At 51.5% G+C, this 23,905-nt stretch overlaps 7 protein-coding genes across 7 annotated transcripts; 4 read left to right on the top strand and 3 right to left on the bottom strand.

The window, feature by feature from the left end:
* Positions 1-403: 403 nt before the first annotated feature.
* Positions 404-2,223, top strand: ASPBRDRAFT_114178 (uncharacterized protein; the record flags this gene model as incomplete). Its single annotated transcript, XM_067616798.1, has 5 exons — positions 404-548; positions 613-955; positions 1,030-1,197; positions 1,267-1,498; positions 1,564-2,223. The coding sequence occupies 5 exons, from the start codon at positions 404-406 to the stop codon at positions 2,221-2,223; spliced, it is 1,548 nt and encodes a 515-aa protein (XP_067485165.1).
* A 943-nt stretch (positions 2,224-3,166) lies between these two features.
* Positions 3,167-6,971, top strand: ASPBRDRAFT_61383 (putative NRPS-like enzyme; the record flags this gene model as incomplete). The annotated part of the gene is made up of 6 exons (XM_067628304.1): positions 3,167-4,268; positions 4,316-5,318; positions 5,369-6,463; positions 6,608-6,620; positions 6,859-6,898; positions 6,932-6,971. The coding sequence occupies exons 1-6, from the start codon at positions 3,253-3,255 to the stop codon at positions 6,969-6,971; spliced, it is 3,207 nt and encodes a 1,068-aa protein (XP_067485166.1). The 5' UTR covers positions 3,167-3,252.
* A 463-nt stretch (positions 6,972-7,434) lies between these two features.
* ASPBRDRAFT_142141 (FKBP-type peptidyl-prolyl cis-trans isomerase) lies at positions 7,435-9,499 on the top strand. The gene is made up of 4 exons (XM_067619194.1): positions 7,435-7,708; positions 7,773-8,222; positions 8,277-8,955; positions 9,010-9,499. The coding sequence occupies exons 1-4, from the start codon at positions 7,619-7,621 to the stop codon at positions 9,213-9,215; spliced, it is 1,425 nt and encodes a 474-aa protein (XP_067485167.1). The 5' UTR covers positions 7,435-7,618; the 3' UTR covers positions 9,216-9,499.
* Positions 9,500-9,787: 288 nt separating this feature from the next.
* On the top strand, positions 9,788-12,855 carry ASPBRDRAFT_113535 (uncharacterized protein; the record flags this gene model as incomplete). Its single annotated transcript, XM_067616747.1, has 5 exons — positions 9,788-10,016; positions 10,070-11,079; positions 11,215-11,955; positions 12,008-12,070; positions 12,124-12,855. The coding sequence occupies 5 exons, from the start codon at positions 9,788-9,790 to the stop codon at positions 12,853-12,855; spliced, it is 2,775 nt and encodes a 924-aa protein (XP_067485168.1).
* A 281-nt stretch (positions 12,856-13,136) lies between these two features.
* Positions 13,137-17,825, bottom strand: ASPBRDRAFT_37153 (DUF3591 domain-containing protein). Its single transcript, XM_067623667.1, has 4 exons — positions 14,489-17,825; positions 14,381-14,437; positions 14,116-14,295; positions 13,137-13,676 (listed from the first exon to the last, which is right to left on the bottom strand). The coding sequence occupies exons 1-4, from the start codon at positions 17,551-17,553 to the stop codon at positions 13,589-13,591; spliced, it is 3,390 nt and encodes a 1,129-aa protein (XP_067485169.1). The 5' UTR covers positions 17,554-17,825; the 3' UTR covers positions 13,137-13,588.
* Positions 17,826-19,914: 2,089 nt separating this feature from the next.
* ASPBRDRAFT_37156 (uncharacterized protein) lies at positions 19,915-20,538 on the bottom strand. The gene is made up of 4 exons (XM_067623668.1): positions 20,392-20,538; positions 20,239-20,333; positions 20,128-20,184; positions 19,915-20,074 (listed from the first exon to the last, which is right to left on the bottom strand). Exons 1-4 carry the CDS (start codon positions 20,458-20,460, stop codon positions 19,948-19,950), a joined length of 348 nt encoding a protein of 115 aa, XP_067485170.1. The 5' UTR covers positions 20,461-20,538; the 3' UTR covers positions 19,915-19,947.
* Positions 20,539-21,823: 1,285 nt separating this feature from the next.
* On the bottom strand, positions 21,824-23,905 carry ASPBRDRAFT_167238 (GMC family oxidoreductase; the record flags this gene model as incomplete). The annotated part of the gene is made up of 3 exons (XM_067619608.1): positions 21,824-22,216; positions 22,281-23,495; positions 23,563-23,905. The coding sequence occupies 3 exons, from the start codon at positions 23,903-23,905 to the stop codon at positions 22,002-22,004; spliced, it is 1,773 nt and encodes a 590-aa protein (XP_067485171.1). The 3' UTR covers positions 21,824-22,001.

Here is a 23,905-nt window from a genome sequence, read left to right on the forward strand (position 1 = left end):
GTAGTTAGTCGGGACGGCATCTCGCATATCACGCGAGATCGGACATGGCAGTCCGCTGGAAACGGCCCCGCTTGTCCGTCCTGTCGAATAAGCCCGATTCAGCCATACGCCTTTTCTCGGCACCAAAAAGGCTCATCTAACTCTACTAGTAATGCGTTAGCCGGTTTACCCCCGCATGCTGTCACCAGTTAAACTTTCTGGGGTAATCAACACCCCCGGTCACGGGATATGACTAACCCTGAGCCTGCCGTATCAGCGCCCTTGGATGGAGATGGAGCCATCCCTACATAACGTCTTGGTCAATGACATAACTAGTCTCCATTTGTTTATTTATATACCCGTGAATCGGGCTAGTTATGAGTCCGACGCTTGTCTGGCTTCACATTACAACTGTTAGGCCATCATGAAGGACCAAGAGATTGTTGGAGAGGCACTCGCTGCCGTTCTCCCCCAGCATGACAAGCCCTGGTTCAGAGTCCCTCATCTTCTGAAGCTCAATCTGATCCTGCTGGTGCCATTATTATCATCGGCTGTTGCGGGATACGATGGTAAGTGCCGGGCCAGATTGTTTTTGTGACGATGAACAGGCAACTAATTCAGGGGCTTCCGTAGGCTCGCTGATGAACGGATTACAGTCGATCTCTGAATGGAAGGACTATTTCGGAAACCCAACTGGCTCGATTCTCGGGGTCGTGAATGCCGCCCAATCGATTGGAAGCGTGGTGTCCTTGCCGGTGGTGGGATGGCTTTCGGATCGACTTGGCCGACGCTTGACCCTATTGATGGGTGCAGTTACCATCGTGGCCGCTTCTGCAATCCAGGCGGCCTCGGTTAAATATGGCATGTTTGTCTTCTCACGAGTCCTGGTGGGTGTGGGATCGATGCTGGTAGTTCAACCGGCACCTATGCTTATCACGGAGTTGGCATATCCTACTCATCGTGGAAAGTATACCAGGTATGTCATTCTAAAATAGGTGCATCGATGTGTCGATGCATTGTGGGGGCTAATATGGATGCCTCCATCAACAGTGCCTTTTGGACGATGTATTACTTGGGTGCCATCCTGGCCTCATGGACTTGTTATGGGACGCAAAAGAATATGACAGACGACTGGACATGGAGGATCCCCTCTATTATCCAGGCAGGGTTTCCCATTATCCAACTACTATTCTGGTGGTGTGTTCCGGAATCGCCAAGGTATGATCCTCGTGGCCGTCACGGAGGCCCTACTACACTCGGTAGTCATGTTATTAAAACTTCCTGCAGATGGCTCATCGCAAACGATCGACGTGAAGAAGCAGAGCAATTGCTTGCTCGTTTCCACACGGACGGAGACGTTAACCATCCTTTGGTTCAATTTGAAATGTCAGAAATCATTCACACTCTCTCGATGGAGGCTCGAGCATCTCATGTACCATGGTCGACTCTAGTCAAGACGCCTGGAAATAGAAAGAGAACCTTCATTGCGATCTGCGTCGGAGCTTTCGCTCAGTGGAATGTAAGTAAACCTTCCTTCTTTCTGAAGCAGACCCACACTAACCACGACTTCTCCTTTGCATATAGGGCGTCGCTGTCGTATCTTACTATCTCACCCTTGTCCTCGACACCGTCGGGATCACCGATTCCGATACCCAAACCCTGATCAACGGCCTGCTACAAGTATTCAATTTCCTCGCGGCCGGCAGTGCCGCCTTGCTAGTCGACCGACTCGGTCGACGAACCTTGTTCCTGTGGTCTGCTGCGGGCATGCTCGTCTCCTTCGTGATATGGACCGCCTGCTCTGCGGTCTTCGACACTACTAGCCATGCCGCTCCGCTCGGTCATACTGTGATTGCCTTTGTGTTCATCTTCTATTTCCACTACGACATCGCATACACTCCTCTTCTCTTGGGCTATCCGACGGAGATCTTCCCGTACTCCATCCGAAGCAAGGGTGTGACCACAACGCTGTTGTCCGTGTACTCCTCCCTGGTGATCCTGGCGTTCGTCAACCCCATTGCGTTGGAGAACATCGGCTGGCATTATTATATCTTCTTTTGCTGCTTTGACCTCCTCGTTCTGGCTGTCACTTTCTTCGTGTTCCCTGAAACAAAGGGTCACTCGCTGGAGGAAATTGCTCGGATCTTTGATGGACCGTCGGCGGTAACAGGTGGGCTTGAGGTTGGGAAGAAGCTTGATTATGAAGAGACTAGCACACGAGAACATGCTGAATATGCTGGCTAGGTAGCCTGTTGCTCACATGAAGTTAAGTTGCTTGTTAACAGGCGGTAGTAGGTCAAGTCTCAGGACTCAAAAATTTAGTAATGGGCATATATTGGTTTATTTAATGGCGGTGTATTTTCTTTTTTATTTAATGTGAACAAATTGTCGAACTAAGGTTAAGATAGAGAATACTGAGCCATTCTCTTGACTCGCATCTTCTGGCAACTACTACCCGCCTGGCAGCTCAGACACTGATGTAGATTTAGAGCCTGGATCCTGATTGCCCATGGTCAAAGGCATCGAGGTTATAGCAGTGTCTGAGCTTTCCTCACATGACAGATTTTTCCCTCAAATAATCCTGCACGTGGTCAATTACAGCGGATATCAATATCACGTTTCCACAATCCTGTCAGGGCAGGTCTGACATCTGTAGTCATTGGAATGGTGTCAAATGACTCCCGGAGAGGAATCCACAGCGGATTTCATGCTCGGCTCTAACCCCGCATTCGCCCTAACGTTCTTCACGCGATATTTCTTGCGATCTCGGAAACTTCTACTTATTGCGTCTTGTATATACCCGTCTTGATAGGTCAAGACTTCTTAATACATCCAGAAGTGTACTTGTTTTTACTTGTAAGGAAAGTTGATTTCCGTTTTACGTAGAATAGTGTCAACCCTACCCGCAAGGGACTCGAGGTTACTCAATTTAGCATGAGCATAGTCCTGGAGAAAAATGACCTGTCTGCTCATTTATTTCATTCCATTGTTCTATTTCAATCAATTGAATCATATTGAAGGCTTGATATACCTGGATAATCGCTCAATGCATTGTTTCCGACGATTCGTGCAGAGGCAGCGGTCGGATAAATATCCGATGCGCTAGCATTTCCGAGCCCTCCATCATGGCATCGGACATGCCTTCATCAAATGATGGAATATCTGGAACTACTTTAAAGGCTGACACCTCTTCAATCATCGAACGGAATTGTCTCAGACTCAACTTCTTCACCAGCTGCTTGTCTATGTAATAAATCTTTCCAAACAACCAAGATGCTCTCTACCATCGCGCCACAACCACCCACGCTACAGGAGCCTCCGTCGAAAGGCGACCATGATCTTCCGGTAGAATCTCAAGAACCATTGACCATTGACGAGCTTGTTCGTCAACGTGCATCACTTGGAACCGCACAACCCATCATTTCCTACCCGCGGACTGGCATCGAATATGTGGACTATCCCCTGCAGCAACTGGATGTCTTCGCCTTCCGCGTCTCCAAGGTGCTATCAGATCGCATCCCGCCTCGGAAGTCATCGGCTGAGACTCCCAAAGTCATTGCTTTGTTGGGACCGTCAGACCTGAACTACCTCGTGATGCTTCTCTCTCTGGCCAAACTAAGCCACAGTGGACTGCTCCTCTCGACCAGAATCTCCATCGATGCCTATGTCTCACTGCTGGAGAGAACCGGGTCGAGACACATCTTCATTCACAGCTCGTTCCGGGACACCGCCGAGGAGATCAAGAAGCGGGTGCCGGAGCTAGTCATTGATGAGATTCCAAACGAGGAGAATTATCACTATCCCATTACGGAAGATGTCGACACGAACCTGGTTCCGCATCTGGACCCGACGGTCGAGTCCAAGCATATTGCATGGATTATTCACTCCAGTGGGTCCACTGGGCTTCCAAAGCCAATTTTCCATACGCAGTCTGCTGCGCTGAAGAACTACTCGGGACATATGAATATGTCAGGGTTCGTCACGCTGCCCTTGTACCACAACCATGGCATCAGTTGTCTGTTTCGGACGATTCATGCTGGCAAGCAGTTGCATCTCTATAATGCGAATCTTCCGTTGACGAGGCTGTACTTGCTCGAGATTATGGCCTCGAATGCTTTTGAGATCTTCTATGGTGTCCCGTATGCACTGAAGCTGTTGGCTGAGACACAGGAGGGGATATCGGCTCTGGCTAAGCTAAAGGCCGTCATGTTCGGAGGCTCTGCATGTCCGGACTCTCTGGGCAACTTGCTGGTCGATAATGGGGTCCATCTTATCAGTCACTACGGATCGTAAGTGCATCTCAAAATGCATTTGGAGTATCACTAACACTATACAGAACTGAGACCGGTCAGCTTATGATGTCCACCCGGCCTCGTGACGACAAGGGATGGGACTGGCTCCGTCCCTCTGACATCGTCAAGAAATATCTGCGATTTGAAGAGCGCTTTCCTGGGGTCTTCGAGCTGGTGTGTCTCGATGGCTGGCCCTCCAAGGTCATGACCAACCGGCCAGACGGCTCCTACGCCACTAAGGACCTGTTTGTCAAGCATCCCACCATGGAGGCATACAAGTACTATGCTCGTCTGGATGACACTATCATTCTATACAACGGCGAAAAGGTCAACCCCCTTGACCTGGAAGGACGAGTCCGGCAGCGCAGCACTGTTGCCGAAGCCATTGCATTCGGCGCAGGCAAGGCACACATCGGGCTGGCTGTCGTGCGTGCCCCTGGCACCGAGTCACTCTCCGATGAAGAGATCGTTGACAGCATTTGGCCAGCTGTTGAAAGGGCCCACGAATCGCTCCCGGCGTTTGGGCAGCTCTCCAAGAGCATGGTTCGAGTGCTGCCGGCAGACACTCCCTACCCTCGCACTGACAAAGGCACTATCATCCGGCAAGCCTTCTACAAGAACTTCCAGCCTCTTATCGACGAAATCTATGCGGCTGTGGACGCCATGACCGGCACGCTGGTTCTATCTGAGCCTGAGCTGAGAGACTTCATTAGAAAGCAGCTTCTTGAGATCCTGCCCCTCAAGGATTCGAGTCTGTTGACGGATGACGCCGATTTCTTCTCACTGGGTATGGACTCTCTGCAGGCCAGCCAGCTGCGCTCCAAACTGGTCCAGAACTTGGACACCAAGGGTCATCAGCTAGGACTCAACATTGCCTTTGAGCAGCCCACTATAGTCTCACTCGCCCGCTACCTCGCGGCCGTGCAGTCCGGAGACGTCCTGCCAGACTCCGAGCCGATCCAGGAACAGATGCGCGCATTGATCTCCCAATTCAGCCACTTTGAACCTCACGTTCCCCGTCCGAGTGACCTTTCTGGTCGATACATTGTAAGTCTCCATCATTACCTCACTGATAATTACCCTACTAACAAATATAGGTCCTCACCGGCGCCACCGGCTCCCTGGGCAGCCACGTAGCGCACCAACTCGCGCAGAACCCCTCGGTGCACAAAGTCTACTGCCTCATCCGCGCTTCCTCCGCCATCGAAGCCTACAAGCGCCTCCACGACGCCCTTCACGCCCGCCACCTCTACACTCCCCTGTCTTCCTCCTCCAAAGCCAAACTCATCGCTCTCCCAGCCCCAACCCTCTCCCATCCCACCCTCTCCCTCCCCTCAGAAACCTACCACACCCTCCTCACCGAAACCACCGACATCATCCACTGCGCCTGGCCCGTCAACTTCAACCTCCAACTCAGCAGTCTCGCCCACGACACCCTCCCAACGCTCCACAACCTCCTCACTCTCGCCCTGAAAACCCACCGCCCGGAACCCGCCACCTTCAACTTCTGCTCCTCCGTCAGCAGCGTCGTCAACAGCACCGTCTCCCCGATCCCAGAGTCCCTACCGGACTCCCTAACAGCTGCACAATCCATGGGCTACGCCCAATCCAAGCTCATCGCAGAACACATCTGCGCTAACGCCACCCCGTTCCTGGATACGCGGGTCCTCCGGATCGGTCAGATCATCGGCGATACCCAGCACGGGGTGTGGAATGCCACGGAGGCGATTCCGTTGATGCTAAGGGCGGCGGTGACGGTGGGGGCGTTGCCGAGATTAGATGAGAGGATGAGATGGGTGCCGGTTGATGTTGTTGCTGGGGCGGTGGTGGATGTTACTCTTCATCAGGAAGAGAGAGGGGAGAGGAAGAAGAAGGGGGTGGATGATGTGGAGGTGTATAATATCCTGAACCCGTATAGCTTCCACTGGACGAAGGATTTGCTTCCCGCGCTGCGGGCTGCTGGGTTGGAGTTTGAGGATCTGGAGTTCCGGGAGTGGATTCAGCGGGTCAGGGATGTGGCGGATCCGCAGAGGAATCCGCCGGTGAAGTTGGTGGGATTCTGGGAGGGGAAGTATGGGAGTGAGAAGCCGTTTCAGGGGTTGGAGTTTGTTACGGAGAAGGCGAGGGAGAGGGCGGAGGGTTTGAGAGGGTTGAGTGTGGATGGGTTGGAGGGGGGGTTGGTGGAGAGGATGGTGAGGTGGTTTAGGGAGGTTGCTTGGGTTTGAGGTATTTAGTTATATGGTATTAGCTGGTGGTTAGATGTGCAATTTGATTGGACTTGATTGGCATAGTAGTCGTGGGATGAAATGACTTTGCTTAAAATTGATTATATGTAGAGCTATCTACTGGGTAGGTCTGAACATGATACACAGCCTAGTTAAGTACTATGGGCGGAAAGGCAATTTAGCTTGGCCTGTGTCCTCATACAATGGTAGTATTTCTGCATATACTGCTGTATACTGTTGAACATACTAATGATGTTAGGAGATTGGAATACTTCAGTAATGAGATTTCTTCATAATTTGCGACTTCGTAGCTGGAGCTCATTTGGTTTCATAGCCTATAAAGTATTACTACTATAGCGTAGGTGTGGTATGCTGTTATGCTTTTGAACCGGGTAATATATAGTGAGTGAAAACTGGTTATACCCAACACTGCAGCTGGTACTACCCAACTGAGGCTTATTACTATGGATCTTAGAGCTGAACTTATACAGTGGGAAGAGTATCTATACAATAATAATACTTATCTATGAATTTCATTCATAGTAGTCACGTGGTTGGATGGAACAGATGCGGGATATCGCCAGGACAGTGGCATGAAACAGTCACCTTGGCATTTATTGATGACTGGCAGTCAAAGTGACATTGAGTTCAGTGGATCTCCATCGTGCAGGAACCCACGGGGGATGCTACACGTTCTGCTACTAATAGATCGATATATGAAGAACTGGAATGTTCTGCACCCAAATAGGAAATCAGCTCATCATGTGACGAAAAAGGCGGTAAGCATGTTTCCACGTGATGTGGCAGATCCACAGCGGTGACCAACGGCAGATCCGCCTTTTCTTTGCTTCTGATTGGCTGCGGGAAAAAGTCAGTAGCAGAAAAAAAGTTGGTTGCCATCGAAGCGGCGGGAGTTTTGCCAGCATCAAAACTTTTCCCTTCCTCTTCCTCTTCTCTTCTTCCCCTTCACTTGCCTTTCTTCGTTCTTACCGCGCATTCCCGGGTAGACGATCTTTCCTTCTTTCCATTGCTTCCTACTTAGACCACCCATTCGTTGGTCTCTTCTTTCCTCTTCTTCTACTATCTTTATCTTGTTCGCATCTGTTTCATAGTCTTGTCAAGATGTCCGGTGTTACGCCCGTTGCTGTCTACGCCCTGCGCGTCCCCGCCGGTGGTGCTCTGATCCCCGCCGTTCCTGATGCCGCTGCTATGGTAAGGAGCTGAACGCGATGCCATTGATGCCATTGAACTTCTCTTTTCTAACCGTTTGCGACAGTTCCGTGTCAGCATGGCTGCCATTGACCCCGATGAGGCTCCCGAGTACGAGGACGGTTTCGACTCCAACAAGCGCCCCCGTGCTACCCTGAAGCTTGTGCGCGCTCCCCCGGGTCTTGATCTGGAGGGTGACGAGGATGATGATGAGGACTGGGAGGACGATGAGGATGAGGATTCCGAGGACGACGAGGAGGTCAACGGTGGCCCCAGCGACAAGGAGAAGGCCCGCAAGCTCAAGCTGGCTGCCGCTCGCAAGGAGCTCGAGGATGCCATGGATGAGGATGACGACGAGGAGGACGACGAGGAGGAGGGCGAGTTCGACCTCAAGGCCGCCATCTCCAAGCTGATCAAGGGCAAGGCCCCCGCCAACGACGACGAGGAGTCCGACGCCGACTCTGATGAGGGTCTCGAGCTGGATGAGACTGTCATCTGTACCCTGGACCCCGAGAAGGTATGCATTGAGCTAAGATCCTCTTATGCCAGCATCCCCGCTAACCCCGTATAGAACTGCCAGCAGCCTCTCGACATCGTCGTCAACGAGGAGGAGCCCGTTTTCTTCAAGGTCACCGGTACTCACACCATCTACCTCACCGGTAACTACGTTATGCCCGCCGACGACCACCACCATGATCATGATGACGAGGACTCCGATGAGGAGGACTACGACCTGTCTCCCGATGAGGATGAGCTCGACATGGAGGACCTGATCGGTGAGGATGACGAGAGCGACGACCTCGACGACCTCGAGAACCCCCGCATCACCGAGGTCGACAGCGAGGAGGAGGAGGAGGCCCCCAAGCTCGTCGAGTCCAAGGAGACCAAGGGCAAGGGCAAGCGCGCTGCGGAGCCCGAGGAGGCCAAGCCCGAGCCCGCCCTCAGCAAGAAGCAGCAGAAGAAGCTGAAGAAGAACAACGGCGAGGCTGCCCCCGTCGAGGAGAAGAAGGAGGCCGCCAAGGAGGGCAAGGAGGCTAAGAAGGTTCAGTTCGCCAAGAACCTTGAGCAGGGCCCGACTGGCTCCACCCAGCAGAAGCCCGCTGAGAAGACCACGGGCACCCTGGGTGTGAAGGAGGTCAAGGGCGTCAAGATTGACGACAAGAAGCTCGGTCAGGGTGTCGCCGCCAAGGCCGGCAACACCGTTGCCATGCGCTACATTGGCAAGCTCGAGGATGGCAAGGTCTTTGATGGTGAGTCTTGAATTTTATATTACCAGAAGAAACAGGTGCTAACTATCTGTGCAGCCAACAAGAAGGGCAAGCCTTTCACCTTCAAGCTCGGCAAGGGCGAGGTCATCAAGGGTTGGGACATCGGTGTCGCCGGCATGGCTGTCGGTGGTGAGCGCCGCATCAGCATCCCTCCTCACCTCGCCTACGGCAAGCGTGCTCTCCCCGGCATCCCCGCCAACTCCAAGCTGATCTTCGACGTCAAGCTTCTCGAGATCAAATAGATCTGAGTCCCCCTACTAACCTTTAACTGCATGTGTCTGATTACTCCATTTGGGTTTGCTTATCACCGGTGTTTGGGGGTCCTTTCAATCTGACATCAGTCCTGTGATATCCGACTTGTTTTTCTCTTGCACAGCCTTCCGATGCATATTGGCAGGGATGAGGATATTGCAAGCCATCCAACGATCTTTGTCTAATAAAAAGTGTTTGGTTTGATTCATTCGGATGCCCGTTTGCTCCTTTAGTACCTTTGTAGACGTTAAGTAGAATCCTGCCCCGTTCCTGCCCTAGATTTGCGTTGCCTTGACCCCCGTCGTGCCTGCCATGGGATGAAAACTTCTGCACCACGCTCTGCCTTGTAGTATCTTTCACGATCATCAACCTCGTCTGTCCCTACAGATGCTAGGCCGACACGCAGCAGCTGAATCCCAAGCTGCTCTGTAGGGTTTACCGCAATCACACTTATTTTCTCATTCATACCAGCCTCTCCGTCGTTAGGATCCCATATCAGTCCCCCTCGAAGCACACAAATATCACTGGCCCCAATTCACTGGCCCTTTGATCGTCCACCGCGATGATTGTCCATCCTACGCCGAATACCAACTGTACTACTCCCTGTGGGAGTCCACCACACCCGGACCTCACCGTGGAGACTACCGTGGAACTCTCCGGCAGCGCATCAACCATCTCAGCTGATGCAGAATATCAGACAGTGCAACACAAGAGCAACAGCATCCGGGATCGTATCAAACAACGGAGCTCCAGGATTCTCTCGTTATTGGGACTCCGAGGCCCCAGTGGTGGTAGGTCTGGACCATGGCGAAGCAGACATTCCAACGGCTGACTGGACATCTAGTGCTCAAGGCAGTGACCGCTCGTGAAACCACTGTTCCACAGAAGCCGTCGAGCGATAGTAACCCATCACAGTCTTTTCATTCCCTTCCAGTCGAAAACCGAGCCCCGTCTAGCAGCACCGCCCTGGGGGAAGAACAAGGCCATGAGGGCTCCATACTGACTTGTATCAACCATGATCGCGCAATTCCATTGCCGGAGACATCTATGGCCTCTGCCACACCGAGGGAGACTGCCTCCTCGGAACAATCTGTTGCTACTGCACAATTACGAAAGTCGGAGATGAGTGAGCTACAGAACACTCCAGTAGCTGCCGTGAAACGAAGCAAGTCGACGCCAGCTGCCCTGACAAGTATTGTGTCTACAAAATTGTACACGACATTCGGAAATCCCACTGTCATTCGTCGCTCGCACCTTCGTTCACCCCTGATTATCAAACCTGTTCAATTCCCCGTTCCTTCGCCCAACCAAAGCAGACCGGGGGAGAGCCCCAATGACAGCTCGAGTCCCTCGACATCTCCCATAAGCAGCGTGTCTCCGCTGGGTACACAGTCGACTCCTCCCACTTCCGAGGACCCTTCGCAGGGCTCGAAACAGGCCCTTGACGGATCAGCCAAAGCTCTACCGCATTCTCATCTTTCAACTCGCGAGGTGGAAGAAGCGTCCAGCTTGACCGAAGTGTCAGGGACATCGCCATCGATTGTTACAGTCGAGGCTGCTGCCAATGCCAAGGTTTTCTTCGAGACCTACTTTAACTCCGTCTTCTGTGGGACAGATCCTCACTCACAGCGTCGCCAAGAGCTGGAGCAGTATATGTATGGATTGCCACTGGGTCCCGAAGAACGAGCTCGCATCTGGGATAACTGGATCACCCAGGAGCGTCATTACCTCCGCCAATGTCGTGTCCTCAAGAGTCGCTCCCATGGAGGCGGTAGCCATGATACGACGGTGTCCCTCGCTGGATTTGAAGTGATCAAAGTGCTCGGCCGGGGCAGCTTTGGGGTCGTGCGCCTCGTGAAGGAGAAGAAAGCAGAGGAGACAAACTACGATGGCGACTCGGAAGACAAGCTCTTGCGCTGGAAGACTGAAGCTACGAACACTACATCACATGCGCTGGATTCCCTGCGGTCTTCGATGGACGAAACGAAGAGCAACCGACGTAAAATCATGACCGGCGTCAAGAAGGATGTCTTCGCAATGAAAGTCATTCGCAAGTCGGCAATGATCCGTAACAGCCAGGAAGGTCACTTGCGCGCCGAGAGAGACTTCCTGGTGGCATCGGCCAAGTCTCGCTGGATTGTACCCTTGATCGCTAGCTTCCAGGACCAGAACCACCTTTACCTCATCATGGATTACATGGTGGGCGGGGACTTTCTCGGGCTGCTGATGCGTCGGAACATCCTTCCGGAGACGGTTGCTCGATGGTATATTGCGGAGATGATTCTCTGCATTGAAGAGGCCCATCGATTATGCTGGATCCATCGCGATGTCAAGCCGGACAACTTCCTCATCTCGGCCTCGGGCCACCTGAAGATCTCGGACTTTGGGTTGGCCTTTGATGGGCACTGGGCACACGATCAGGTATACTATAATGACCACCGCCACACCCTCCTCAAGCGGCTAGGCATCCAGGTAGATGGTGATGCCCTTGACCAGACCGAGGCGAAGCGGATAGCGGAGTCTTCCAGTCTGCTGGATGCGGATCCGGTCGACGACTCCGGATGGGCACCCCCAACTGCTGGCCTCTTGGGATGGCGCGACCGAACCCAGAAGCGGCGACTAGCTGGGAGCATTGTCGGGACCAACCAGTACATGGCCCCCGAGGTGGTGCGCGGAGAGCTGTACGATGGGCGATGCGACTGGTGGAGCATTGGTATTATCCTGTACGAGGTAAGACATCCCTGGCAGCTACGGAGGCTGCAGATATTGACCTCGACGCCAGTGTCTGTATGGCGTCACTCCTTTTGCTTCGAATGATCGCCAGAAGACGAAGTTGAAGATCCATGTAAGCACTGCTGCATCTATTGTGTGCCGTGAGGGTTGGCTGAGTACTTGAAGCATCATCTCCAGACCCTACACTTTCCGACCAAGCAGCCATCTGATAAGCTCGTCTCTGCTGAAGCAATTGATCTGATCAACCATCTCCTCCAAGAGAAGGAACATCGCTTGTCCTCCAGCAAGTATCGCGTGAATGACTCCATCACGTTTCGCCTGGCAGCCAAGCATCCCCTCTACAGCATGGACCCTCGCAATAAGAACTACCGCGGGTTCTATGTCTACCCAAATGATGCCACAGACATCAAAACCCATCCATTCTTTCGCTGCATCAACTGGAACGAGATTCACCAGTCCATGCCCCCGTTCATCCCCAAAGTCAAAGGCTGGGAGGATACCCGGTACTTCGACGACGCAGGATATGAGCATGGCCACGACGAGGCCTCTGCGGCCTCGGACGCAGAGCATGCTGAACCATCTAGCGAGGCAGACGAGCGAGGCGAGGGCCATCAGCACAGGGGAGACCCACCCCGATATCAGGAGATCGACAGCCTGCTGAGTCCCGCCGCAAGCAAACCGCCCCCGAAGAACCGCCGCAAGGGGAGGGATAAGAAGCGACCCCGAGACAAGTTGCTACGCGATGGCAAACTCCGCATGACGGTCCTGGAGATGCGCAAGAGGGGAGCATTCTTGGGATATACCTACCGCCGACCCCATGCCGTGGCGATGGCCTTGGCCCCAGACCGCGGGCGAGGCCTGCTGGCACGAGGCCACCTGTCGGAACTGTACGGATAGAGCTGCTATCTTACTGCCTTTGATATTCTTTGTACTTGGTCGTGATGCAGAATGTATTCTTTGGGACGTATCCTTGCCTCTTATTGTTACCATAGTCTTATTGTTGGTCACCTGGACTGTTCATTTCCTATCCATATGAAACACACTTGTTTGGCTATGACATAGTTACTATTGATAATCTTGCAGGACGAGATGCACGTGGTATCTTTGACTGCAATCCCGAATGCCAATGGATATTCTTAAAAGACAAGACAAGGTATCTTCCATTGTTCATAACTTAGACATCATAGAACACATCCAACCATCCCCTTGCCTTAGAACTCCAGATGTAAAGATTCAGTCTGTCAGAAGTGACCGTCAATGAATCCACCCAATGCAACCGTGCAAGGTGGATGAAAGGAAAAAAGCAAAGTACGGACTTGGAAAGATGAAGTAGTGTTCTAACACACCCATGTATCGAAGCATTCGCTTTACCTTAAAATGGCGATGACGAGAACAGACGCAGGTGAATTGGTAGGTAGGTATGCCGACATCGAGAAAAACGTAGGGTATCACGAGAGAGAGTAGGATAAGAATTAAAGCGGTACGAGAGAAGGTAGATTCTCCGCGTACATGTACTTATTGCGGATGGCAGCAGTCAAAGGGGGAGGAGGGAGGAAGGAGAAGGGGTGAGGAGAGAAGAATGAGAGAGATAGGTCGCAGAGGAAGGCAGGAATCAAGTGATATGAATGAATCACAGCGCAGGTGGAGCGCCCATCGCGAAGGCGGAATCGGTGACGCGGTCTTCGGGTTTCATGGTACCGTTGAGAAGGGGACAGAGCCTGTGGGGAGAAGAAAGTGGTGGAGGGATGGTTAGCGCGCTGCTTTGTTTTCTTTCTTTCTTTTCTTGCTGTTGTTCTTGTCTCTGGTTTGTGGTTTTGTGTGCGCATTCATGTCAAACGTATGTGTTGCATGAAAAAATCTTGGGAGTGTGGGAGTATGGGAGTAACTGCTGGTAGGTGGGGAAGTAGGGGATATGCTGGACGGGATAGAGGGATGTATGGGGTAAAGTGAAGGGAATAGTCCTCTGTCTCTTGGGCCATAGTTGTCGGCAGGGACCTCGACCTGGACTGAAGAAGGGATAGCACCAGGAGATTATGAAGCCGGACCTGACAGTACGGGATCCGCGGAAAGGACTACGGTTTGGAAAAGAAGGGGAGATTGAACTCTGCAGGGTTGTTTGGAAATCCAAAGGAGGGACCTGATTTATGGCATACGCACTTTTTGTTTGTCTTGATGTGGCCGACTTGGCCGCAGTTGGCACATTTGCGCTGTGTCCCGGCAGATTTGCCGCCATCGGCAGGGGAGTCGCCTGCGGATGCACGGGCTGCGCCCTTTTGCTTCTCGCGAGCGAAGCGGCGTTCTTTGTTGCGGTTGAGACGGCTGAGTTCGGCTTCCAGGCTTTGGGAGGTTAGATTGTGAGATGGTCTTCCGGGAAGGGGAGGGGGGATGGGAGAGATTGTTAGTAGTTGGATCTGGGACGTACAGCTTCTTGTTACGAGCGTCAATTTCCTTGTCACCCGTCGGTTGTAGGGATTCGAGTCTAAGAGGGTTAGTTAATTTGATAGAGTTTATAGGCTGATGGGGTGCTTACTTTGTGGTGAGTGCCTCGACCCGATGCCGATGCTGGATGTAGTGGCGAATAACACGGGGATCCCAGACCATGTGTTCCTTTTGATAGAGCTCACCCTTTTCATCTCTGAACGTCCGCATGATGCGCAGAACCTTGCCTTTCTGGTCGGCAGGCATGCTCATCCGGCTGAACTGACTCATAGTATCGTCGTCACGGCGGAAAGGAGCTGGAGTAGGAGCCTCAGATCGCGGCGTAGGCTTGCCGAACTCCTCCTCTTCTTCGCGGTCGATGTCGCTCTCCTCGTCTGAATGTTCGACTGTTGAAGACAGACTAGCCTTCTGTGAATCCCAGATGCGTCGGATGGACGTTTCATATGACTTCTGCTGTCGGGCTACATTGTAACTGTGGCCTCCAAGCTCCTTGAGTCGCTGGGCATCGAGCTTGTCTTCCACACTCTCACCCACTGCCTTGAAACCACCCTTCATGGAAGTCTTGATGAAACTGAAGCCTTCGCCACGCCCCGTAGGATCACCTTCTCCGTGTAATTTAAGCATTGCTTTGCCCTGCGATGCAAGAAGGAAATTGCGTGTTGCCTTCCAAGGTGCCATCTGTTGCTCGAAGCTCTCTCCCTCCTCATCGTTATCTCTGTCCTCGTCTTCTTTCTGGTTCTTTTCGGCTTCGTTGCCGGTTTTCTCGGCTTCGTTGCCGAAACCAGTGTCATGGAGATGCTGCTGGCCGACCTGCATGGACTCCAGCAGACAAACGTCCTCGGGCTGGACCCATGACCGAATCACATCCTGCTCCGGCACAGGCTCCATTGGCACCCAGTACTTGGAGTCTTTGTCGTGCTGAAGGAAATCCTTGACTTTCTGTCGATTTTGCATGTCGCTAGTTCCTGGGATGTGCGCAGTGACATCGCTAATAGAAAGCCGAAGGTCTGGGCTCTTTTTCAACAGGCGGTACACCAGCATCTTCATCCGGTTCTTGGCCACCGTTGTGACCTTTCGCGAATGGGGTCCAGGAATGTCCACCGACGGGAACTGCTGTCCGGCAACGTAGAGGTTCTCGATATTCCGGATGTAGTAATCACTGCCACCGGAACCAGTACTGCTCCGCACGATCAAGAAGTCGGTCTTCTTAGCCTCATGCGCGAACAATGGGGCACGATACATGGAGTTGGAAATGGCCGGAGTCACCTCGCCGGGATCCACGTGTCCGAAGATGGAGAAGGGGCTCTTGTCCTGGGGGAGGAGAACTGCGGTTTCGCCAATTTCGGCCTTGGGGCGGGTGGGGTCTTCCATGCTCTTTCGCCGATAGTAGTTGATGATCCGATTCGACATACCGAAATTCGACAGCACAAGGGGAACTTCTTCGGAGTATTCCACGAGCAGAACGTTGGAGTTGTCGGCCAAAGAGAGGGATTTCGTCGAATCGTAGAGTGTTTTGACATCCTTGCCTTTTTGGTGCTTTCGTTTGATATAGGCTGTATTCTTGAACCAACAGGTCTGTCCAGGCCGGAAAGAGAGAGCCGGACGGTGGTAGGAACGCGCTTCGGCCTTGGACAGCTCGGTCTTATAATAAGGCCATTGCAGACGCAGGGCAGGCATACTGTGCTCCAGGGTAACGTTGCCCAGGGTACTGCGGACCTTGTTCTGGTGGTTCTGCTTGAGCATATCGTATGCCTGATCGTTCGAAATGTTGTAACGCGAGGTCAGGCGTTTGGTAACACTGGCATCCAGCTCGTCCCGGTTGAGGGCACGCAGCGCCTTGGGCTTCTGCGTCGCCGCCTCCGCTCCCCGCTCATCAAGGAGGATATGAGGATCGTTCATGTCGACTGTGACCTTTTGAGCGATGCGAGAAGTAGCTTGTTGCGGGTCGTCGATCACGGGGACATCAATATGGGACAAGGCAACAATCTCAAGAGGATCCCTTCCAAGCTTCCGCTTCTTCGCCGGGCGGATGGTTTCCAAAAGCCAGTCGTCTTCCATGTCAGCATCTGCCTCCTTAACCTCCGCCTCCTCAACATCCATGATAGAGAAGTCATCCCTCACATCCCAATCTGCGCAGACAACGCGAAGGTCATGATGGGTGATACCCCCGGGAAGCACCTCCTCCGTATCCGTGTCCTGATCGAACTCTTCCTTGATCTCCTGTTCTTCCTCCTGGGCTGCCTCCAAAACGGGAACCACGCCCGAATGCTCTGACTCCAGCGAGCGTTTCAGCGACTGGCCGCCAGACTTGAACAATCGCTCTTGGTCATGAGCTAATTCAATGTTCACCTTGTTAGGGATGACCGGCTTCGGGGGCTTGAGAGGCTGCTTCCCAACAAAGAACGCCTTCTTGTGAGGAATCAACTCAAGGAAGCGCGGGAGAGCATTCTTATCGAACATGGGGAACAATGAATGCAACAGCTCCTCGACATTCTCTGGCGGCGCCGGCACGTTTTCCGGTCCATAAGACGACATAGCAAACAGGGCCTGCTGCAGCTTCCAGGCGCGAAGAGACGCCGGGTCCATATCCTCCGCTGTCGGACTCAACGCCTCATCCTCCTGCATAGGTTCATCCTCGTCTTCGTCCATCGGCACGGGTTCAGGCTGGGCGGGCGCAGGTTCCGCAGGCGCAGGAGCCTCTGCTGGCTTTTCACCCCCCTCTTCTCCCTCCTCCTCAAAGAACAAATCTCGTGTTGGGTCGGCATGATCTGGTGGGGGAGAAGAGGGGCCATCGCCGAATAGGTCGTCCAGTTCATCGCGCGGGGGTTGTTGTTGATTTTCCTGGTCCTCCTCCTGCTGGCCACCGAAAAGATCATCCTCTTCCGCTTCAAACAAGCCTTTATCTGCGTCATCTTCTGGTTCCTCGACTCCATTTCCAGCGGGTGGTCCGGTTCGTTCTTCTTCTTCGGGGAGCTCGTCGTCATCGAAATCTTCGTAGTCCACCGCGTCGTCTGCCTTTTCGCCGGGTTCTAAGTCGCGGGAGAGAAAGTCGAACGACATGTCGCCCTCCCCGAAGGGGCCGTTCATCTGTCGCATCACATTCTCGAAGGCTGTATCCTCCGCATCGGGTGCAGGAGGCTCTGTTGCGTGAGGCATTTTGATGGAATCTGAGATGGAGGATGAAGTGAGTGATGGGAGATGGGGAAAGACAGGTCGGATATCAGCGCCCGGATGACAGGGTGAAGAGGCGGAGTATAGGGTGGTGAATGTAAGGTGAGGTAGGGAGGGTGTGCTTGTGAGATGGCATCGAGACGACCTCGTCTACCGGAGACTTCCACTGTTTGGACGCGACGAAAAGGATAGCTCGATGAGCTTGACCTTTCAGATGGCCGAGACCCGGACAAGCAATGCTGCTGCTTTCTCCCTCGTTCCCGTCGGAGGTTCCGGGTGGTGGCTGAGACCATTCGCGCAACACCCCGATTTAATCATGTCACGGGATGAACTAGCCTGATTGGGTTAGTGCGATCAGGTGTTCGAGACGGCCCTCGACAACATCACTTCCATCAGTCTGCAGTCATACTACTACGAATCATCCTTTTCATTTTATCAGCTGGATATAATTCTTTCAAGAATCACGGTGAAGGAAACATGCGTGAGCGTCTATAATCAACTGCCCTACTTCTTCAAGGTGGAGGGAACAGCCCGAGGATGCCACTTGCAGAACCGATAACCACTCACTCAATCATTGTTTAGATGGCTCAGGTCTCTCTATCAACACTTGGGAGAGTGGAGTGAAGAAGAAAAAACAAAAGCAAAGTATACATACAACAGAAGGGATTCGCTGGTGGTCACCCACCCAACTACTAACCTCCCGGCGTGTGGCTTGAGTACGGCTGAGCGGACGGGAAGCCCTATTTTCCACACCCTGTGGTCGTATGTACTATTCCAATAAGAAGTCGAGCTCAGCTGTCTGGATATGTTTTTTGTCAAGTCGGTCGAGGCACAACATCACCAGATGGGGCTGGACCACCACGGAACTCGCATTGATAACGGATCACCCTCAACGCAATTCAAATCAGACTACCCCGGAAAGCAAAAACCTACGACTTATCACGATCTAGTTGGATTTGTATATCCTCGACTGTTGCACGAGGACCCCGACGCGTACACCGTTGAGCACAAGGGCATTTCCACTTGATGCAAGGCTCAACTTGACATAAGACACCCTCTTTCCAGGCTACATCAATTGAGAGTTGTAATTTTTCTTTCACCCACAGAAAGAAGCTTTTTACATATCCACTCTTCTTCACCCTTCGTCGTACCATTAAGATCAGACTCCTTGGCCTGTTTTTGTGACTACAGAATCTCACACCCTCATTTTCCCTCGGGAACCCTCCGCCGCGTTCAGCCCTATGCCTCAATTTCCCCGGCAAACCCCGATTCCGAAGCTCCCGGCAGACGGGAAGACCGGAACGCGGGCAAGGAGGAATGCACCATGCAGAACTCTGCATAAGCGTGCCACTTGCACGTTTCAGATGAATGATCTGCAGAAGCTTAGGGTATATGACGGGCTGTATACCCCGGCTTTGTTGTCCCATATCTGCAAGCGTGTGTGGCAATAAGGGAGTGATACTGACCAACTACTGTGGTTGGGATAGAGTTTCATAGACGCTTCTAAGAATAGAATGGAAGATTGGCAAAAGCTTGGTGAAAGCTTATAGCATGATTGAACAATTCCTGGGATGCGCCTTGGTCATTATCGAACGATCGATAGTCGGATATTATGGCGGTTAACCTGTAGAGTTATAACGATAGCCAAGAGATATATATATCTATTACTAGCTACGTAGTTACTCCGTCGTCTTCTATGATAAACATAATCTCTTAATCTTGTCTTGCAATTGCCTGGGATCACTGTATGCCTTCAATAAGAGTTGGTATTCATCTGTTAAGCAGTTTAGGCCTAGATTTCCTGGGAACCACGACACACTATATCTTAATGATTTTCATGAGGTTATTCGTACTACCAGCATAGTCTCACTTAGGAAAATGGCAGTAGAAGTCTGTGTATGGTTCATAGAAGTCAGACAGCTGTAAGCATATTATCTAGTAGAATCTTCCAAGATACATTTTCAAACGGCTTCTGAGTATATCGCTATCTACAGTTGAAGCCCGGTTGCAGCCAGACCTGAGTATATATCTGGATTGGGTGGTATCTCCCAGTTATGTTAGTCGCTCTTTGAAAATTAGAAATGTGCCTGGGAGTGCACGTGTATTCCTGAGCTCAGACAAATGCATAGTATCCGTGTTGAACAGAAATATAAGATTAAGCCCATAATCAGCCAACTATTGAATTAATTTCCAGACTACGCTATAGTCTCACCATTCTGACAAAAGTAATTGAAATTATCTGATAAAAAGCCTCGAGCCGGCTAACCCAATGGCGACGACATACACTTGACACCATCTCTAATTGTCTGAGAGCATTATAGATTCAAGCCACAACCGAAAAATGTCCCGGATCTTATATATGCCAACCTTGATCCATCTTCAAGAAGCAGGGTAGCAAGCAATGCTCACAGTGGCGTCGTTGAATTGATAGTTATAGAGACTGTTCGTGCCAGGAGCGTCCACGGTAACACCATCAACATCGATGACGCCACCAAGGCAGATGATGCTTTGTTTACATTAGCCACATTGTCAAAATAGACTATCTTTGGTAGAGCTTACGGATAGAGGATGCACTGGAAACCGAGAGGGATTTGAATAGATGAAACTTGACGTTCTCTTCTTAGATGTCAGAAAGATTCTTCAAGTGGTTTTGAGCCGCTGTTGACTTACAAGTTTGGTTGGTAACCGGCCAGATCATGGCATCCACCATCCGCAGGGATGTCGACACTTTCTCCCTGATAGTAGATATCGCGGTAGATAGTGACCTATTATTTTTTGAATCAGCTATATACCGTGGACTTATGTGAGAGATGGAAGAATTACCTGAGGGGTCTGTGCCATGGCAAATGGCAGCGCAATCAGAGGAACTAAAGCACTAGCAATTCCGACCATATTGGCTGATATTGTGTACTTGTTCCTTTTTGGATCCAACAAGACTTATAAGTGCAATGGATCTAAGGTATTAGGTTGGTAGATATGTGCAAATGATGATAATATCAGAGAGTATGCAGTAAAATCAATGGGTTGATTCAAGGAAGCTATTTATATGATAGAATCATCGAGACGGTGTCGAGGAGTGCTTTGTACGAGTAGAACGGACTTGTGCCGCCAACCATCATGAATTATTGTAAAGGGTATGAATACTATGTGACATGTTCTCTCACCCCTTGCCACTTCGTTTGTGATTTCAAATTTGTGTCTAGCATTGATGACCAGTCATCGAGGAAACCTCAATACTATGTGACATGTCTCTCCCCCCTTGTCGCTGCCGCTTCGTTTGTGATCTCAATATTGTGTCTAGCATGCTTTCCCCACACCGTATCCATGTATTCATTGGATGTACTACTTTGATCTTCAGTCTCCGCGGTTCTCTTCAATGATGACAGCTTGGCGTGGTGTCGTCCACCTTCCTTTCCCGACTGTTGCGTGTCGCAATGTCTTCTCATGTGTAATTTCTATGCCCTCCTTCAGGGTTTGATATGAAATCAAATAATAATACCGCAATCGATAGTCATAACATAGACGGCACAAAAGTGAGCAGTCTCCATCATAGATACAAAAAGCAAAGTATTCTTGCAGTGCAGGGACCTCTCTGAAGATTTACTTCCAATAGTTCCAATGGGAACTGATGCATGCCTGTCTTCCTGGAGCCGGGAATGTATATGTGGGTCAGTAAGTACTCTGCTTCAATAAAAGATGATCTGCTCCATAGTTCCATGTAGATGTGGCTGCCTGAAAATGAACCGCGCCTATAATCATGCAAGAGATTTCATAGGCTGTGGGGGCATTAGTCCATTCCGACGCTTTGGCAAACAGGATATATTCTCCTTCTAATCTTATTGGATGTAGTAGCTGGTACATTGACGTACAGTGGAATGTGGTCAATGGGCCTGATTTGATAGATAGACTTCCATAGACTTTGAATGTACGGTAGAAGAATGAAAAAGAAATAAAGAAAAAGAAAAAAAGAAATAGGAATGAGGTAGCAGATAACTATAGACGAGTCATGTGAAGCGTACCATATAACGCATCTCTACCAAGAATAACATCAAAAAGCAAATAGCTACTGAACAAGGGGTTTACTGTTCATTTTCAGGGACACTCCTGTCGCTCTTCGCGGAGAATATAATACAATGCTCGAAGTTAATAATGTGATCCGCCGCTTTCTCCGGCACTACATACAATACAGGGCTCATGCGCCGCAAGAGACCCATACACAATCATCTGTGACGCACAGTCTTTTCAATATCTTCATCCGCACCTTATCGCCCACAACACTCTCTCAACCCTGCCTGGAGCCGATCGTCTCCCATACCACACCGGCCGCGTACGGGAGCATCTGCTCTCTCGCCGTGGTGAATTGGCAAAAGCATCTTGTCCATGCTTGTGAATCAGACAATAGATGATGTCTAATTACCGGACTAATTAGCACCCTAAACCTGATGGCTTCCCTTGATGATATCAGAAGCCCTCTCGGCAACGGCATATAGGGTGCTGGTCAAGTGACCGCAGAGCTGGAACGGCAGGACTGAAGCATCGACGACACGAAGATTCTTGGTACCGTAGACCTTGAGCTCAGGGCTGACAACACCACCCTTCTCGCGGGGAAGCATGCTGTTGGTGCCGACGGGGTGGTAGTTGGTTCGGTCTAATTGATATAGTTAGCGACAATGCCTTAATTAGACAGTTTGAAATTAATTAAGAATGCTTACAGTTCTCCTGAACCCACTTGGTCCAGGTGGCGGTGGACGCATTAGCAGGGAGCACGTCGAGGCTGGGGGTAACTTCCTCGCCCACAAGGCTGCTCAGAGGTGCAGTACCCAAAGCCTTGCGGATGTATTGTGCCACCGTGATCTGAGCCTCGGAATCTTGTCCAAACATGAAGTAGTTGGGGTTGATGGCAGGGTAATCAGAGGCGTTCGAAGACTGAATGTGCACACTGCCACGGGAGAAGGGAAGAAGAGGCCAGTATTCAACGGAGAACGAACTTCCGCTTGGGGCAAAGACGACCTCCGCATAGGGAACCTGGGAGTTGAAGATGAGGTCGTACTGGCGCTCGAAAGCCTCCACGAGGTTGGCTTCCTTGACGGCGCCGTTCGAAGCATCAGCGACGGTCTTAGCATAGCTGGCGAGTTGGGACTTGACGTAGGAAGCCAAAGCAGTCACGTTATCGCCGTAGAGCTGGTTCACAGAGGGAAGGACGGAGAAGGTTGCCAATCCAGTTAGAGTGTCGACGCCTTCCCAGCTAAGGGCGTTGTTGGTCTGATCCTGTAGGTTCTCGCCAACGGTGGTGATGTTGACCTTGACGGGGATGTTGTGCTTGTTCAGAAGGTCGGGGTTTCCAACACCAGACAGCTCAAGCAGGGCAGGGGACCGAAGGGAGCCAGCCGACAGAATGACCTCCTTGTCAGCGTAGATGATTTCCGTGCCGTAAGCATTGGTAACCTCGATACCAACGGCAACAGCCTCCCCCTGGGTGGTGTTGGCCCAGATAACCTTGTTTGCACGCGTATTCGAGATGATCTTCAGGTTGGAGCGAGCCTCATACGGCCAGTAGTAAGCCCGGGCAGCATCTTCGCGCACATTCATCTCCCGGTCCAGAGTGTCGGGGTGAACAGTGAATCCGACCATCTTACCGCCTTCAGAGTCGGGATTGTATTTAACGCCTAGCTTATCAAAGGTTTGTTCCAGGGCGGGGAAGACACTGCTGTTGGTCATGGAGGTAGGCCAGCCGACCTTCAGAGGGCCATTCAGCCCATGATAGCTGGCGTTGTAGTTGGCACCATGGGCGATTTGGTCCTTGGTGGGCACCTGGAAGCCTTCTGACTTCTTGTAATATTGGAAGAGGTTCTTCCAGTTCCAGCCCTTGTTACCAAGAACTTCCCAATTATCAATTTGCACGTCTTCAGCTCGAGTATAGGACATTCCTGTTGTAAGAGACATGGTCAATACAGAAGTGATCCATAGTTGTAAGTAAAGAGAAGCATGGCTTACCATTGATTGTGCTAGTACCACCAAGAGCCTTTCCAGCACGGATAGTCTGCTGTAGGCCTCCTGCGTATGTTTGATTTTCCGTTTTGTAAGCCCAGTCGACCTCCGTCCCGAATGCCGTGCTGTAGCCCATGACGTTAGACACGTTGAAGTTGTTCAATGCTGATTCTCCAGCCTCGATGACAGCCACGGTGACATGGTTCAGCTCAGAGAGTCTGTTGGCGACGACCAACCCACTGGTGCCTCCACCGACAATGACAAAGTCATAGTGAGGGGGCGAGTCAGCGTGGCTTTTGGCCGCTGCGCCTAACGAGAAGGCCACGAGAGCAAGAGAGGGAAGAAGCAT

Source organism: Aspergillus brasiliensis (genome assembly GCF_001889945.1).
Source record: "Aspergillus brasiliensis CBS 101740 unplaced genomic scaffold ASPBRscaffold_1, whole genome shotgun sequence".
NCBI lineage: Eukaryota > Fungi > Ascomycota > Eurotiomycetes > Eurotiales > Aspergillaceae > Aspergillus > Aspergillus brasiliensis.